Source organism: Schistocerca serialis, chromosome 9, assembly GCF_023864345.2.
Source record: "Schistocerca serialis cubense isolate TAMUIC-IGC-003099 chromosome 9, iqSchSeri2.2, whole genome shotgun sequence".
Classification (NCBI taxonomy): Eukaryota; Metazoa; Arthropoda; class Insecta; order Orthoptera; family Acrididae; genus Schistocerca; species Schistocerca serialis.
Genome location: NC_064646.1, coordinates 48907512 through 48923340, shown reverse-complemented (window position 1 = coordinate 48923340; position 15829 = coordinate 48907512). Strand labels below are relative to the sequence as shown.

At 42.4% G+C, this 15829-nt stretch overlaps 1 protein-coding gene across 1 annotated transcript in view; it reads right to left on the bottom strand.

Moving 5' to 3' along the window:
• Positions 1–14952, bottom strand: part of LOC126419179 (organic cation transporter protein) — a 489944-nt gene extending 474992 nt beyond the window's left edge. Inside the window, exon 1 of the mRNA XM_050086308.1 lies at positions 14872–14952. Coding sequence (XP_049942265.1) covers positions 14872–14922 — 51 coding nt within the window. The 5' untranslated portion in view covers positions 14923–14952. The remainder of the gene's footprint in view (positions 1–14871) is intronic.
• Between the last annotated feature and the right edge of the window lie 877 nt (positions 14953–15829).

Here is a 15829-nt window from a genome sequence, read left to right as displayed (position 1 = left end):
CAGAATACGTTCTAAGATTAAACAACAGATGGGTATCAAGGATATTTTACGGTAGTTTTGTGGATCGCTTCTGCTGTCCTTTCAGACAGCGGGTGGTCCACAAGTCAGCGTTATGGGGCTCGAGAATCGTTGCTTCCTGTGACTTTTCTCCATTTCGTCTTCTGGTACGTTGGTGTCTATCTGACCACCAGAAACAGAAGCAACACTTATCGATGAATTCGATAGAATACTTCTCGATGTAATTGACTGGGTTTTAGAAAAGCTGAGAAGTCGCAAACCGGTACTAGTTGTTTTTTGCTGCATTTATTCCAAATGACACGTTTCGTGCTCTGCCAATCATAAGATTTCCTGGTCTAAACAATATAACAAATCATTAGTTATACCTTTTTTAAACACCAAATGTAAACAAGAAAGCGCAAAATCAAACTAATATTGTCATCGCATGCATTTGAGAGACCGACCTCGTAAATCGGGACAATTTTACAGATCTGTCTCAAATGGGTACGATAAAGTTGATATTAGGAGGCCAATTGAAAAAGTTTTTGCTAAGGTAGCCGCATACAAAATGGAACGTAGAGAAGAAGTAAAACACATTGCGTCAACGTTTTTTGGAGCATTTTCGCAAAATTTTGCAAACCTGTACAAAAAGTTTAATGTTCAGGTAGGATTCCAAACGGTTAACAATTTGGGAACGTGTTGAGGCAGTCTGGAATCCGTACAAAATAAGTTCTGTAAGACGAGATAAAGTGCGGACCTTGTGGACGTTTTTACGTGAGACAAAAAGGACGACAATTCAAAACTAGGTTTAAAGAACGTGGGTATGCGAGCAACAGTAGCTTATCAGGTCTCCATTTAAAAGATGAAACCCATACGCTGGGAGAATTAGAAAGTAGCATGACAATTCTGCACACAGAGAGGAAGGGAAACAATTTGGACATCTTGGAGTAAGTGGCTCCAGAACTGCTAAACAACGAGCGAATCAGTGGTGGCAGGAAATTGTTTTTCAGTCTTTTTGTCGATTTGTTGTGAGAGGCACGTAAAAACTACGATAACTTTCGTAACAACTTCTCTTAAGTTGAGTATATAGGCAACCACCTCTCCCTTTACTTTCGCTTTTTCTTTGTGCCTCACAGTCGCTAGTGAATACCACTTTAGTTAGGTTAATCAACGGTTAAACGTTGAAACGCACACGTTCTTCGCTGTGTACTACTCTGATCAGTGAATCAAGACAAATTTTTCTCTAATTTTTATACGTTATCCTTTTAAGACAAATATTTTAATATGTTCAGAGGTACAATCTCGTGCCCATACTACAGCGATGCGTCTTTTATTGTGCTTACGTACAGACATACATGTTTGTTGTTTTATTTTACTGTTTTAACGTCCAGTAAACATTTTGGCATATGGATAGCCGCAATAATGACAAATGTCTTAAGATTTTATGTTTGACGAATAGTCAAGAAGTGTAATTGCAAATCTAAACAAATCCTTTTGTAATCTTTGACAAGGTATGTTTTTCCACGACCAAATACTTTTTTACAACAATTTTCTAATTTACTTTCTTGTGTTTTGTACTACTGCGATGTGTGTTTTAATGTGCCTGTGTGGAGGCGCACACCGTCTCCGTCAAGCGTGATGCGTCCTACAGGTATCTCCTGGTCTGTGTCAAACAATGACAATTTTGGAAGCACATTCAGCGGCATATGGGAATACTGCCTACGAAATTTATTGCAAATACACTTAGTAGCACAGAATTAATAAATTTAAACGTCATGGGTGATGCGGCAGTTTTTCACGCTTCTCGTTGTTTATGACGTATCTCCCGAATTATGTTATCTACGTTGTTCTTACCCCCCACAGCGATTGTTGCCTGACACAGCAAATTATTATGTATTCATATCGACGTTGCACCTGCATGTTTTGCAATGTCATGTGTGCACTTTGCATTACGTCATCTCTGTCGTCTCTCATGTATTCGAATCCAGCAAAGAACTTTCTTGGTCCCTCTTCAATTCTTTCTGGCTACACTTCCCGTCCACCTCAACATCACTTTAATTGCGGCGATCATTATGAGTTCCACTCCAGTTTGTGGTTGCTTGTTCCCTTGTCTCTCTTAATTTGCACCATGGGTCCTTCCATCGCTCAGTCAACAATCCCCAGATTTTTCTCATCAAACGTCCACGTGTCACGGGCATAAGTCGAAACTGACAACACACTGATCGTGGGTTTTAATTTTTCAGTTTTTCAGGCACACCGGGAGTTTTGTTCTGAAAATCCTAGCTTCAGCTACCAAGAGCCTTTCTGCTATTTTTACTCTTCTTTTTGCATCTTTTCCTGTCCAAGACAGCAAGTTCTTCAGCTGCCCTAAGTACTGACTAACCTACTGTCCTACAACTTCATTGTTAATTTCCATCTCTTTCTATTCCATATATGCGTGGTAGTTTATGTCAGTCTTATTGCAGTTGGCTTTTAGGCCAACTTTCAAACATGTTGTTTTCTAAAGAAAAGGAATATTAGGTTTTAAGATTCCGCTGACAAGGACGTCATCAGAGACGAAGGATAAAGATTAACTGGGGGAAGGAAATCGGACGGGTCCTTTTGAAGGGAACCATCCCACTATTTAATCTGTTTAGGGAAACCACAGAAAGAACCTAAATGAGTGTGGAGGGACAGGGGTTTTTGAGCATCGTCCCCTCCCCCCCCCCCTCCCCCCATGCGAGCAACAGTGGGACAACGAGGAAGACAGAGTCAGAGTGAGAAGAGACAGCAGCAGTAGGAGGGAAGAAATGAGACAGTAGCAGGAAGAGAGAGGAGACAGCAGTAATGGCACAGAACGAAGGAGAGTGGCTGTGACACCAAAGACAGAAACACACAAAGAGAATGTCAATGAGTTGGGTTGAATAACTTGCTGGGAATGAACAAGTGGAAGTGGATGGGTATGAGCACTTAGTGCTGGAGTAGTGGGGGAATTTCAGTGTTATTTGCTTCCTTATTTTATATCTTTGCGTTCCACTTATTGTGCCACACATTCTGTTAAACTCTCAGTTTTTATCCAATATCATGGTCTTCAAAAAGAAACCATGTTAACGCAAAGTGAGTAGATTTGCTGACATCTTTCATGAGTTGTTAATAAGCAACTTGCAGAGAACATGAGGCGGACAACAAAATGCTACTGATTTTATTGCACGCAGCGAAATTTCAGAATTGCGCTGTTTCATTACTTTATTCTGTTCAAACAGGGCTCGTTGTAATATATCTTCAGAAGTTGAAACTATTATTTGATCGTCGGCTAACAAGCGCGCCAAGCGAAAGCTATACACCTACGCTATCGTCAAAACTTAATAGAGGTTTTCTTTACCATGTAAAGTGTATGCTTCGCCGGCGATGGGCGAGGCATGACAGAATCTCTGACCAGAGAGTAGTTTATTGTTAGTTGTTGCTTGTCGCGTGTCTGCGCGAGTCGACAGTAGAAGTCAGTCTGCGCTTGTCTGCAGTTTTAGTCAGTCGGATACAGTAGTTTGCGGGAGTCGGCATGCGTCGGCTGTGTGCTCTGCTCGCGAGTCTGGTCAGGACTCCGGAGGATGAGTATTGTTGTAGAATGTAAAGAAGCAGCCTTGCGCATAATTAATAATGTATGTTAATTGTAATTTAATTTGTTCAAAAAAAGCCCCAATAATATTTTTTACAATATAAAGTAACCTTTTTTAAAGAAAAGTATTCATTTCAATTTAAAGCATTTTTCCAATGCATTACCATTGCTTCCAAGAATAAAAAAAAATATACGCCAGCATTACATAGTTTAATTCTTAATTTCTTTGCGTGTTTTTGGTACTTGCATTGTTTAATTCATAAATTTCTGGCGTATTATAGTATTTGAGAGTTGTAGCATCGCGTTTTAGTACCTGAATAGTGTAAATTCGCGTAGTCTCCTTCCGCCGCCGAGCAGTGTCAGCAGTGCACAAGTAGCAGCATTACTGCATTTACTAGGCAATCTTGTATTTTAATAACCGTTTACATTTTGTCGATTTGTTTGCGCTCTCTGTAGATTAGCTCAGACGTTCTTTGCAAAACAGTTTTTAGCATGGATAGGGACTGCAACTGCTGTGTTCGGATGCAGGCTGAGTTGGAATCCCTTCGCTCCCAGCTTCAGGCAGTGTTGGCTTCGGTCACTCAGCTTGAGGCTGTTGCCAATGGGCATCACTGTGGGGGTCCGGATGGGGGTTTGTCGGGGACGGCCAGCTCGTCCCACGCATCCCCTGATCGGACTACGACTGTGGTTGCCCGGGATACTGTCCGCATTGAGGCTGATCCCTCACCTGTGGTAGAGTGGGAGGTCGTTTCAAGGTGTGGCAGGGGCCGAAAGACATTCCGGAGGGCTGAACGGAAAGCCTCTCCAGTTTGTCTGACGAACCGGTTTCAGGCTCTGTCTCAGGCTTATACTGATCTTCGGCCCGACATGGCTGCTTGTCCTGTTCCAGAGGTTGCCCCTCAGTCTGCAAGATCCGGGCGGTCGCAGAGGGTGGGCTTACTGGTAGTTGGGAGCTCCAACGTCAGGCGCGTAATGGGGCCCCTTAGGGAAATGGCAGCAAGAGAGGGGAAGAAAACCAATGTGCACTCCGTGTGCATACCGGGGGGAGTCATTCCAGATGTGGAAAGGGTCCTTCCGGATGCCATGAAGGGTACAGGGTGCACCCATCTGCAGGTGGTCGCTCAAGTCGGCACCAATGGTGTGTGTCGCTATGGATCGGAGGAAATCCTCTCTGGCTTCCGGCGGCTATCTGATTTGGTGAAGACTGCCAGTCTCGCTAGCGGGATGAAAGCAGAGCTCACCATCTGCAGCATCGTCGACAGGACTGACTGCGGACCTTTGGTGCAGAGCCGAGTGGAGGGTCTGAATCAGAGGCTGAGACGGTTCTGCGACCGTGTGGGCTGCAGATTCCTCGACTTGCGCCGTAGGGTGGTGGGGTTTCGGGTTCCGCTGGATAGGTCAGGAGTCCACTAGACGCAACAAGCGGCTACACGGGTAGCAGGGGTTGTGTGGCGTGGGCTGGGCGGTTTTTTAGGTTAGATGGCCTTGGGCAAGTACAGAAAGGGAAACAACCTCAACGGGTGCGGGGCAAAGTCAGGACATGCGGGGACCAAGCAGAAATCGGTATTGTAATTGTCAACTGTCGAAGCTGCGTTGGTAAAGTACCGGAACTTCAAGCGCTGATAGAAAGCACCGAAGCTGAAATCGTTATAGGTACAGAAAGCTGGCTTAAGCCAGAGAAATTCTGCCGAAATTTTTACAAAGGTACAGACGGTGTTTAGAAAGGATAGATTGCATGCAACCGGTGGTGGAGTGTTCGTCGCTGTTAGTAGTAGTTTATCCTGTAGTGAAGTAGAAGTGGATAGTTCCTGTGAATTATTATGGGTGGAGGTTACACTAAACAACCTAACTAGGTTAATAATTGGCTCCTTTTACCGTCCTCCCGACTCAGCAGCATTAGTGGCAGAACAACTGAGAGAAAATTTGGAATACATTTCACATAAATTTTCTCAGCATGTTATAGTCTTAGGTGGAGATTTCAATTTACCAGATATAGACTCGGACACTCAGATGTTTAGGACGGGTGGTAGGGACAGAGCATCGAGTGACATTATACTGAGTGCACTATCCGAAAATTACCTCTAGCAATTAAACAGAGAACCGACTCGTGGAGATAACATCTTGGACCTACTGATAACAAACAGACCCGAACTTTTCGACTCTGTATGTACAGAACAGGGAATCAGTGATCATAAGGCCGTTGCAGCATCCCTGAATATGGAAGTTAATAGGAATATAAAAAAAGGGAGGAAGGTTTATCTGTTTAGCAAGAGTAATAGAAGGCAGATTTCAGACTATCTAACAGATCAAAACGAAATTTCTGTTCTGACACTGACAATGTTGAGTGTTTATGGAAAAAGTTCAAGGCAATCGTAAAATGCGTTTTAGACAGGTACGTGCCTAGTAAAACTGTGAGGGACGGGAAAAACCCACCGTGGTACAACAACAAAGTTAGGAAACTACTGCGAAAGCAAAGAGAGCTCCACTCCAAGTTTAAACGCAGCCAAAACCTCTCAGACAAACAGAAGCTAAACGATGTCAAAGTTAGCGTAAGGAGGGCTATGCGTGAAGCGTTCATTGAATTCGAAAGTAAAATTCTATGTACCGACTTGACAGAAAATCCTAGGAAGTTCTGGTCTTACGTTAAATCAGGAAGTGGCTCGAAACAGCATATCCAGACACTACGGGATGATGATGGCATTGAAATAGAGGATGACACGCGTAAAGCTGAAATGCTAAACACCTTTTTCCAAAGCTGTTTCACAGAGGAAGACCGCACTGAAGTTCCTTCTCTAAATCCTCGCACAAACGAAAAAATGGCTGACATCGAAATAAGTGTCCAAGGAATAGAAAAGCAACTGGAATCACTCAATAGAGGAAAGTCCACTGGACCTGACGGGATACCAATTCGATTCTACACAGAGTACGCGAAAGAACTTGCCCCCCTTCTAACAGCCGTGTACCGCAAGTCTCTAGAGGAACGGAGGGTTCCAAATGATTGGAAAAGAGCACAGATAGTCCCAGTCTTCAAGAAGGGTCGGCGAGCAGATGCGCAAAACTGTAGACCTATATCTCTTACGTCGATCTCTTGTAGAATTTTAGAACATGTTTTTTGCTCGCGTATCATGTCATTTCTGGAAACCCAGAATCTACTATGTAGGAATGAACATGGATTCCGGAAACAGCGATCGTGTGAGACCCAACTTGCCTTATTTGTTCATGAGACCCAGAAAATATTAGATACAGGCTCCCAGGTAGATGCTATTTTTCTTGACTTCCGGAAGGCATTCGATACAGTTCCGCACTGTCGCCTGATAAAGTAAGAGCCTACGGAATATCAGACCAGCTGTGTGGCTGGATTGAAGAGTTTTTAGCAAACAGAACACAGCATGTTGTTATCAATGGAGAGACGTCTACAGACGTTAAAGTAACCTCTGGCGTGCCACAGGGGAGTGTTATGGGACCATTGCTTTTCACAATATATATAAATGACTTAGTAGATAGTGTCGGAAGTTCCATGCGGCTTTTCGCGGATGATGCTGTAGTATACAGAGAAGTTGCAGCATTAGAAAATTGTAGCGAAATGCAGGAAGATCTGCAGCGGATAGGCACTTGGTGCAGGGAGTGGCAACTGACCCTTAACATAGACAAATGTAATGTATTGCGAATACATAGAAAGAAGGATCCTTTATTGTATGATTATATGATAGCGGAACAAACACTGGTAGCAGTTACGTCTGTAAAATATCTGGGAGTATGCGTGCGGAACGATTTGAAGTGGAATGATCATATAAAATTAATTGTTGGTAAGGCGGGTACCAGGTTGAGATTCATTGGGAGAGTGCTTAGAAAATGTAGTCCATCAACAAAGGAGGTGGCTTACAAAACACTCGTTCGACCTATACTTGAGTATCGCTCATCAGTGTGGGATCCGTACCAGGTCGGGTTGACGGAGGAGATAGAGAAGATCCAAAGAAGAGCGGCGCGTTTCGTCACCGGGTTATTTGGTAACCGTGATAGCGTTACGGAGATGTTTAATAAACTCAAGTGGCAGACTCTGCAAGAGAGGCGCTCTGCATCGCGGTGTAGCTTGCTCGCCAGGTTTCGAGAGGGTGCGTTTCTGGATGAGGTATCGAATATATTGCTTCCCCCTACTTATACCTCCCGAGGAGATCACGAATGTAAAATTAGAGAGATTCGAGCATGCACGGAGGCTTTCAGACAGTCGTTCTTCCCGCGAACCATACGCGACTGGAACAGGAAAGGGAGGTAATGACAGTGGCACGTAAAGTGCCCTCCGCCACACACCGTTGGGTGGGTTGCGGAGTATCAATGTAGATGTAGATTGCACGAAGCTGTGTCGATAAATAAGAGCAGAAATAGTTGCAGTTTTTATTGCGGTAAGAATTTTTGCTTTTGTTATTCAGAATACAGGGCCGAAGGTCTGCGCTGCTGTCCTTATAAAATTTACCAGATATTATTTCTGTTAGGAGGTTACTTTTCGTTCATGGTTCATTATTTAATTAATATTATTGTTGGTTTATGGTCAATTTTCATTCCTTAATTTTTGTGGGGAGGTTACACTTGGCTCCATTTCAAATTATCATTTAATAATTTCTGCGGGAAGGTCACAACCATTATCGAATAAGGTGGTCAACGTGTAAAGAAACGTGAAATAAAAAAAAATATTTAGAATTAAACGTACGTATCGAGGCCTGCAAAAATAGTAGTACATTGAAATATGGTAATGAAACCAGAATCCCGTCTCCATGTGAAAGAGAGCTGGACTGAATTATTCATTAGATAATCTATAGATACTGAGCCCAATAAAAAGCACAGAAGGCTAGAAATTAAGAGGCAGTGATGAGATGTACGAAAACACATGAAAACAAGTATTAGGATGGTGCGTAATTTCGTAGCGTTTTTGCTTGTCATGTCGGTACTCCGGTTGCTAAGGGTTTAATTATCAATTGCCATTTTTTATTTGTAGTTCCCCGTTGTTATATGAGTTTACATATTGTCATTGGGAGGTAGTGGAGCTGTGGACTCCACCATATGGACAAATCTAGACCTTTCCAACACATTCTTTTGAGTTCAGTAGAGGGGCAGTGGAGGAAACCAGAAACATATGCGCCCTGTGTGTCCGTAACGCCATTGGACAGAGTACGGCAAGGAAAAGGATTATCGTTATGACAGTGACTCCACGTTGAGGAAGAACTTCCGGGTTTTATGAAGATTATTTAAATGCGTTAGTCCACAGTGATCCACGCCAGTATAGTGGAGACGTGGCAAATGTGGTGAACTGTGATCATTCCACCACCGTGCGACATTCGCATGCAGTGGGGAAGGTTCAAAAATCGGGTGTACGGGTCCGCACGCTCTAAGCCAAGTCACAAAAATCTGCGGGTCGTCATACGTGCACGCTCGCCAACAGTTGGCTCGTAAACAACACCGACCATCCCTGTCTTGTATCGTTACTGGTGACGAGAAATGGTGTCTTTATGCTAATGTAAGGAAAAGAAAGATGTTGAGAGCAAAAAATGCAACTCATCGTAGAAAGACCTAGGCACATCCACTAAAGATAATGTTATGCATCTGGTGGAACATTGACAGTACCACAAATTGTTGCTCCGAGGTGTAACCATCACTGCTCACATGTATTGTCAACAAATGAGATGTCTTGTAGACGCAGTCCAAGAACAACGACTAGGAAGATTGCGCGGAATGAAGCACGGTAACGGCCGCCCGCGCGCTGCTACACTGACAACCACTGTACAGGAGTTTGGCTGCCATTGCGCACCCACGTTATTCGCCTGCTGTTGCTCCCTCAGATTTTCACGTTCACCGCTCTATCGAACAGCGTTCAAGGAACTTCCTTCCCTGATGGAAGTGCGCTCCAAACATGGCTCAAAGAGTTCTTCGGTCCGGAACCACTTTATTTCCACAGACACAAACGAAAAGTTACCTCAGCATTGGGAGACAGTTTTAAATTGTGAAGGAGAATTCAGTATTGATGAGAGAGCTTCTGCTGTGTGTATCTGTGATTTTTATTAAAGTTATGCAAAAACACTGCGAACTTCTGCTCCAACGCAACAAGGAAAAGGCTTACTTTTGAACATTTATGTCTGTGTGACACATTCACACATATCTCCAAGGAACCCTGGGAAAAAATTTAACTGGATCTGGTAATCTTTTCTAGATTTCGAAATACGCGACATGAAAGCGGGAAAAGCAGTACAAAGAAAAGGAAAGTGTTAAATTTAGAAAGTTTTCAAGGCACAAGCAAGAAGCCAAACTATCTGAAGCGGTCTGGTGGAAGAAGGAAAAGACATGAGGAAATTACGAAATAATGAAGAAAAAGAAATAACATCAAATACGAAACTCTTGCTGGTGTTCTGCAAAATCATTTATTTCGTCACGAACGGACTTTTGGCTTCTTTAGCCGTCGTTAAGGGACATCTGAATGTCGCAAACACGCAAAATGACATGCAAATTACACATGTTATTTGCACAGGAGATACACAGGAAAGTAATACTCTCTTATATTTTGCTATATAACCACTCGACAAGTTATTTTTGTATCTTCTGTACTAGTAATATATGTAATTCGCTCTTCGTTTTATCTGTGTTTCCGACATTCTATTGTCAACTGAAGATGGCCGAAGAAGCCGAATGCCGGATCGTGACTAAAGAACTTTGCAAATCAGGAAGTTTTTCCTACTGGATATTTTGTTTGCAGAATTTGTTTCTGGTCCTGACATGTGGACGGACAATGTGCTATGGAGTGACGAGGCACATGGCACAGCGAATGCACAGAACTGCCGAGTTTGGGGTACTGGTAAACAGCGTGTTGTGCACCATGAGCCATTGCACTCGCCATACGTGAGTGTGGTGCGGATTCACGAATACTTTTGTTCTCGGCCCTCACAGAAGAATACACGTAGCGGACCTGTCAAGTTTACCACGTCGTCTGAACGTTGAGGCCTTTCACAGCACGTGGCTTTGGAGGAGCGCAACTGTGTGGAAACCACTGTTTACAGCCAAGATGGCGCAACACGTCATGTCGTTCGCCCAGTGAAAGATCAGTTTAATGCAACCCTCCGCGAACGTGCTATCTCCAGAGGTTTTCTAGATGCTTGGCTTGCAAGATCACCCGATCTGAAGCCATGTGACATTCGGCGCTGGGGATATCTAAAAGAACGCGTTTACGAGAAACACGTATGGGTCTCTACCCGATCTGAAGGCCAGTATACAGGAAGAGTCGCTCCCATTCCACCGGAACAGCTGCTAGCAACCGTTGGTCACGTGTTACGGATGCAGCATCTCTCAGACCTCTCCGGTGCTAGTATTGAACAAATTGTGTAAGCGGAGGTTAGTAATAAAATCAACGTCATGCCTTTCTCACTTGTTTCATCTTTCCTGCTTATGTCCCGTTCCTAATCCATTACATATGAAAATATTTCTGTAAGTCTTGTGTTTACGGCAGCATCTTTGCACCTGGTGACCAAAATTTGTACTACTTTTTTTTGTGGCGCAAGTCGGTTCCGCAATAACGCATTAGATTAACTATCAAGCTTCGCTGCCATACGTTATTACAGCCGACAATGGACCTATGCTGGTAGCTGCACTTTAATTATAACCATCCTTTATCGCTGAGAAAAGAAATCGAAATTGATATAGGAAGCCAAAAAAGATTTACAAATAAGCGAAATAAGAGCGGAAGTAGTAGAAAGAGATTTTCAGTAGAAACGTGTTTAATGAACGTTTTGCAAGGCACAAATTACGTCAACACGTGTGAAGTGTTGTGGATGAGAAAGAAAAAGACGAGGGAAAGAAATTATTGAAGGAAAAGAATACTAAATGGGAAACACTTCGTGATCTTCTGCAAAATTAGTTTCATTTCGCAACGAACCGACTTTCGGCTTCTTCGGCCATCATCAGATGACAACAACGTCCGAAACAGAAAATATGACGTGCGAATGACCCGTTTGTACAGAAGATACAAATATAAGTGGAATGTTTGCATAGGAAAGGAATACTTTCTTATAGTGTCCTATACAAACACTCTACATGTAATTATTTTTTTACCTTTTGTACTAATGGTATCTGTGCAATTCGCACGTCATTGTGTTGGTGACATTCAGTTGTCACTTGACGATGGTCTAAGAAGCCGGCCGGTTCTTGACGACGTATAATTTTGCAGATCAGGGCATGTTTCCTGCTTAATATTATATTCCACCGGGCAGTGACGGAAAATTCAGTTAATGGAAGGAGGAAATCTATATGGAAAAATAAGTGAACATGATGGCCTAAATCCCACCATGGAGGGCAAACAACTTTAAAGAGTACAGTGTGCAAAATTTCTGGGTATGCACATTGATGAGAAGATAAACTGGAAGGACCATGTGGTGAGCTTAGCACTAAAACTAAATTCAGCATGTACTTAGAATAATTTCAAGAGTTTGTAGTAAATGAGATTTTACAAAAACGCGCTATTCGGATAACGACCCAGAGCCCACGTCAACCCCAAACACATTGTACGCCCCTTTTCAAAGCACTGAAAATTTTAACAATTCCATCATTATACATTCTGAAATGTCTGTTAGTGATCAAAAGAAATCAGGACAAAATGAAAACCAATACAGACTACCATAATTATGATACACGGAATTGTAAAGATCTCCACTTACAAACTGTAACAAGGACCCGAAGTCAGAAACATGTATGTAATCAAGGCATCAAACTTTTTAATGCACTACCGAAACATATCAAAGAGCTGGGAAATGAGGATAAATTTAAAACTGTTATAAAGAATCAGATGCTTGACAAATGTTATTACAGTGTAAGTAAATTTCTATGCTCAACTGTATTAGAATTTAAAGAACGACATGCTTGACAAATGTTATTACAGCATAAGTGAATATCTCTGCGCAACATGTATAAAAATACATGTTTCAGTTAATGTGACAAATGAAATTACACCAATGAATGTGTGTCAAGCACATAAGAAGATTAAGAACCACATGCTTAACAAATGTCACTACAGTATAAGTGAATAGCTATGCTCGACAGTATGAGAGTGTACGATATAAACGTGACAAATGAAATCAGAGCATCAAGGAATCTCAAGCACATAAGAAATTATGTTATAAAAACACTTATTAGTTGTATATTGTATTAAAAATAAGATAGATTCATATAAATTCAGCATAAAATTTTTTTTTGTAATGCTATTATATAGTTGTTAAAATGTATCCTGACAAATCGTCTATCACAAATGTGATGATTGGGATAATAAATAAATAAATAAATAAGGAGGAATTACAACTGTCACGCAGTCCCTAGTTGGCCAAAACGGATGGAAAAAAATCTGCGCCGAAAATCAGCTTTCTCAGTTACCCACATTACTATATCATTTATGTTGATATTATTTGATGATGACGACGACAATAATAATAATAATAATAATAATAATAATAATAAATTCACAAAATCATATTACACATTTGGGAAACAGAACAGATCCCTTCTGAATGGAAAAGCGCACTCATCCATTCACTCCACAAAAAAGGGGACAAAACTGAACGAAATAATTACAGGGGTATCTCACTCGTACTGGTCAAATATAAAATCCTATCAAAACTTCTCACGAATAGATTAGAAGAACAAGCTGACCCACAAATAGGAGAATACCAGGCTGGTTTTCGCAAGGGACGATCAGGCATAGAGCAGATCTGGAATCTGAAAATGATTCTCCAGATGAGAAACACCCGAAACACAGTGGTGACTTGTAGATTTTAAAAAGGCCCACGACTCAATAGAGTAGTGCTCTGCAAGACGCCGGAAGAATTCAGTATTGACAGAAAGACAAGAGCAATCATTCGGGAAACATTAACTGACACAGTCTCCAAGGTTAAATTTATGGGGGATATCTCGGAACCATTTGAAATCCAAACTGGAGTGCGACAGGGTGACGGACTTTCACCATTACTCTTTAATATCATTCTTGAAAAAATTATCAGGACATGGGAAAAAGAAGTCAAAGGAATCCAAATTGGCATTAGAAAAGATAGATTCAATGTGAAATGTTTAGCTTTTGCGGATGACCTTGCAATCCTCACAAATAATAGAAGAGTAGCCACTAACGCCATAGAGAAGTTACACGAAATTGCACAAAGAACTGGCCTGCAAATCTCATATGAGAAAACCCGGTACATAGAGTGCCACAAGACAAATTGCCTATTGCGACGACCCATGGGAAAATCGTACAAGTACCACATTTTAAGTACCTGGGAGAAATCATCCAGCCATCAGGGATCAACCTAAAGGCCAATGAGGAAAGAATAAAAAAACTACAGAAAGCATATAAAATGACGTGGAATTATTATAACAAAAAGTCCATATCCATTAACGCAAAATTGATGCACTACAAGACTGTCATACTTCTGGAGGCACTGTATGCATCTGAAACACAAATAGGTGAGCAAACTAAAATCAAAGAAATAGAGAAACAAGAAAGGAAAATTCTCAGGAAAATTTTTGGCCCTATACAAGAGCAAGGAATCTGGAAGAAGAGACCAACATCACAATTATATAAATAAACAGACAAGATTACGGATACAATAAGGAAAAGAAGAATGCAGTTCTACGGACATATCCACAGGACGAATGAAAACAGAATTTGAAAGCGAATTCTTTAAGTCATCAACTCAGGCAGGGGAAGAAACTAAATGGATAAAAGAAGTTGAAGAGGATCTCAGACGAGCACACAACAGTAAACTATGCAGAAAATAGAACTGAATTCAGGAACACCATCAAAAAACATAAGTTTGACACCACAACACAGAAGAGACCAGGATGCAAATGGACAGCGGAGCGAAAGAAACAACACAGTGAAAACATGAAGAAAATTTGGGCTCAGAAGAAACATAAACAATCATCATAAAGGAATTCAAGTTCAAACGCTCTCTTAAATGGGAATAATCGATGATGATGATAATAATAATAATAATAATAATAATAATTGTTTTGCTCAGAATATAGGTCGCTGCCAAGCTTTATTAAATTCTATCCGGACGTCTGACAGTAGTTGAAACCAGGGCATTGTCTGGGATTGTTCCGGATTGCCGGTAACCGTAGTACTTCGTTCCACGAGAGTATTATGTGGACACATGCGTCGGTATAGACGCGATTAGTAGCGATCGTTGAAATTTTTGGGACTTGCGATTTGGAGCGACGTGGGGCGTGACAAGGCTTTGTTTGCGCGGCCAGCGCCGACTGACCTGTAGGCGGCGGCAGGGCTTGTAGCCGTCGGTGGACTTGTAGCGGCCCATGGTGTCCGGCGTAGCTCGCGCTGCGGCAGCCGCGGTCGCACTGACGCGCCGCCAGCTGCGTGGCCGGCCGGCCAGCCAGTCAGTCACTTCCCCCACCACCGCCGCCCGCCACCACGCGGGCGCCTGCCCTACGTCAGCGCCCAGCGTCCTTCCCGCGTCCGTCAGACACTCGGCGGCGCGCCGGCCGGCCGGACACACACCCTCGCGGTGACTGCAGCCTGGCCGCGCCTCAGCCTGTCTGCACCGTAAGCTGCGGCTCGCACTGCTGAAGGCTGCCACTCACGCGCCAACTTAGCGCGGCCGACCGACCGAACAGTTTTGTAGCTGCCTCCACACGTCACGACCGGTTGCACTCAGCGCTGTGATTTATGTTCATCGCATATATTCTACGAGATCCCACTTGGTTTTGTACAGAAACGGGACTTTGTCTTGGTTGACATATATATATATATATATATATATATATATATATATATATACTAGGCTGTGGGCAAAGAAGTGGCTGATGCAACGAAAGAAATTTACCCACGTCCTGTCGCAGGCGAAATACCATCAGACTTCAAGATGAATGTAATGATTCCAGGACCAAAGAAAGCAGGTGCTGATAGGTGTGAAAATTATCGAACTATCAGCTTAATAAATAATACCAACACGAATTCTTGCAAAACACTACCACGATTTCTTTATAGACGAATGGAACAACAGGTAGAAGCCTACCTCGGGTACGATAAGTTTGGATTCCGTAGAAATGTTGGAACACCCGAGATAATACTGACCCTACGGCTTATCTTCGAAGATAAATTAAAAAAAAAAGACAAACCTACGTTTCTAGCATTTGTAGACTTAGAGAAACCTTGGACAATGTTGACTGCAATATTTTTCTTTTTAAAATTCAGTGTTGATCGCA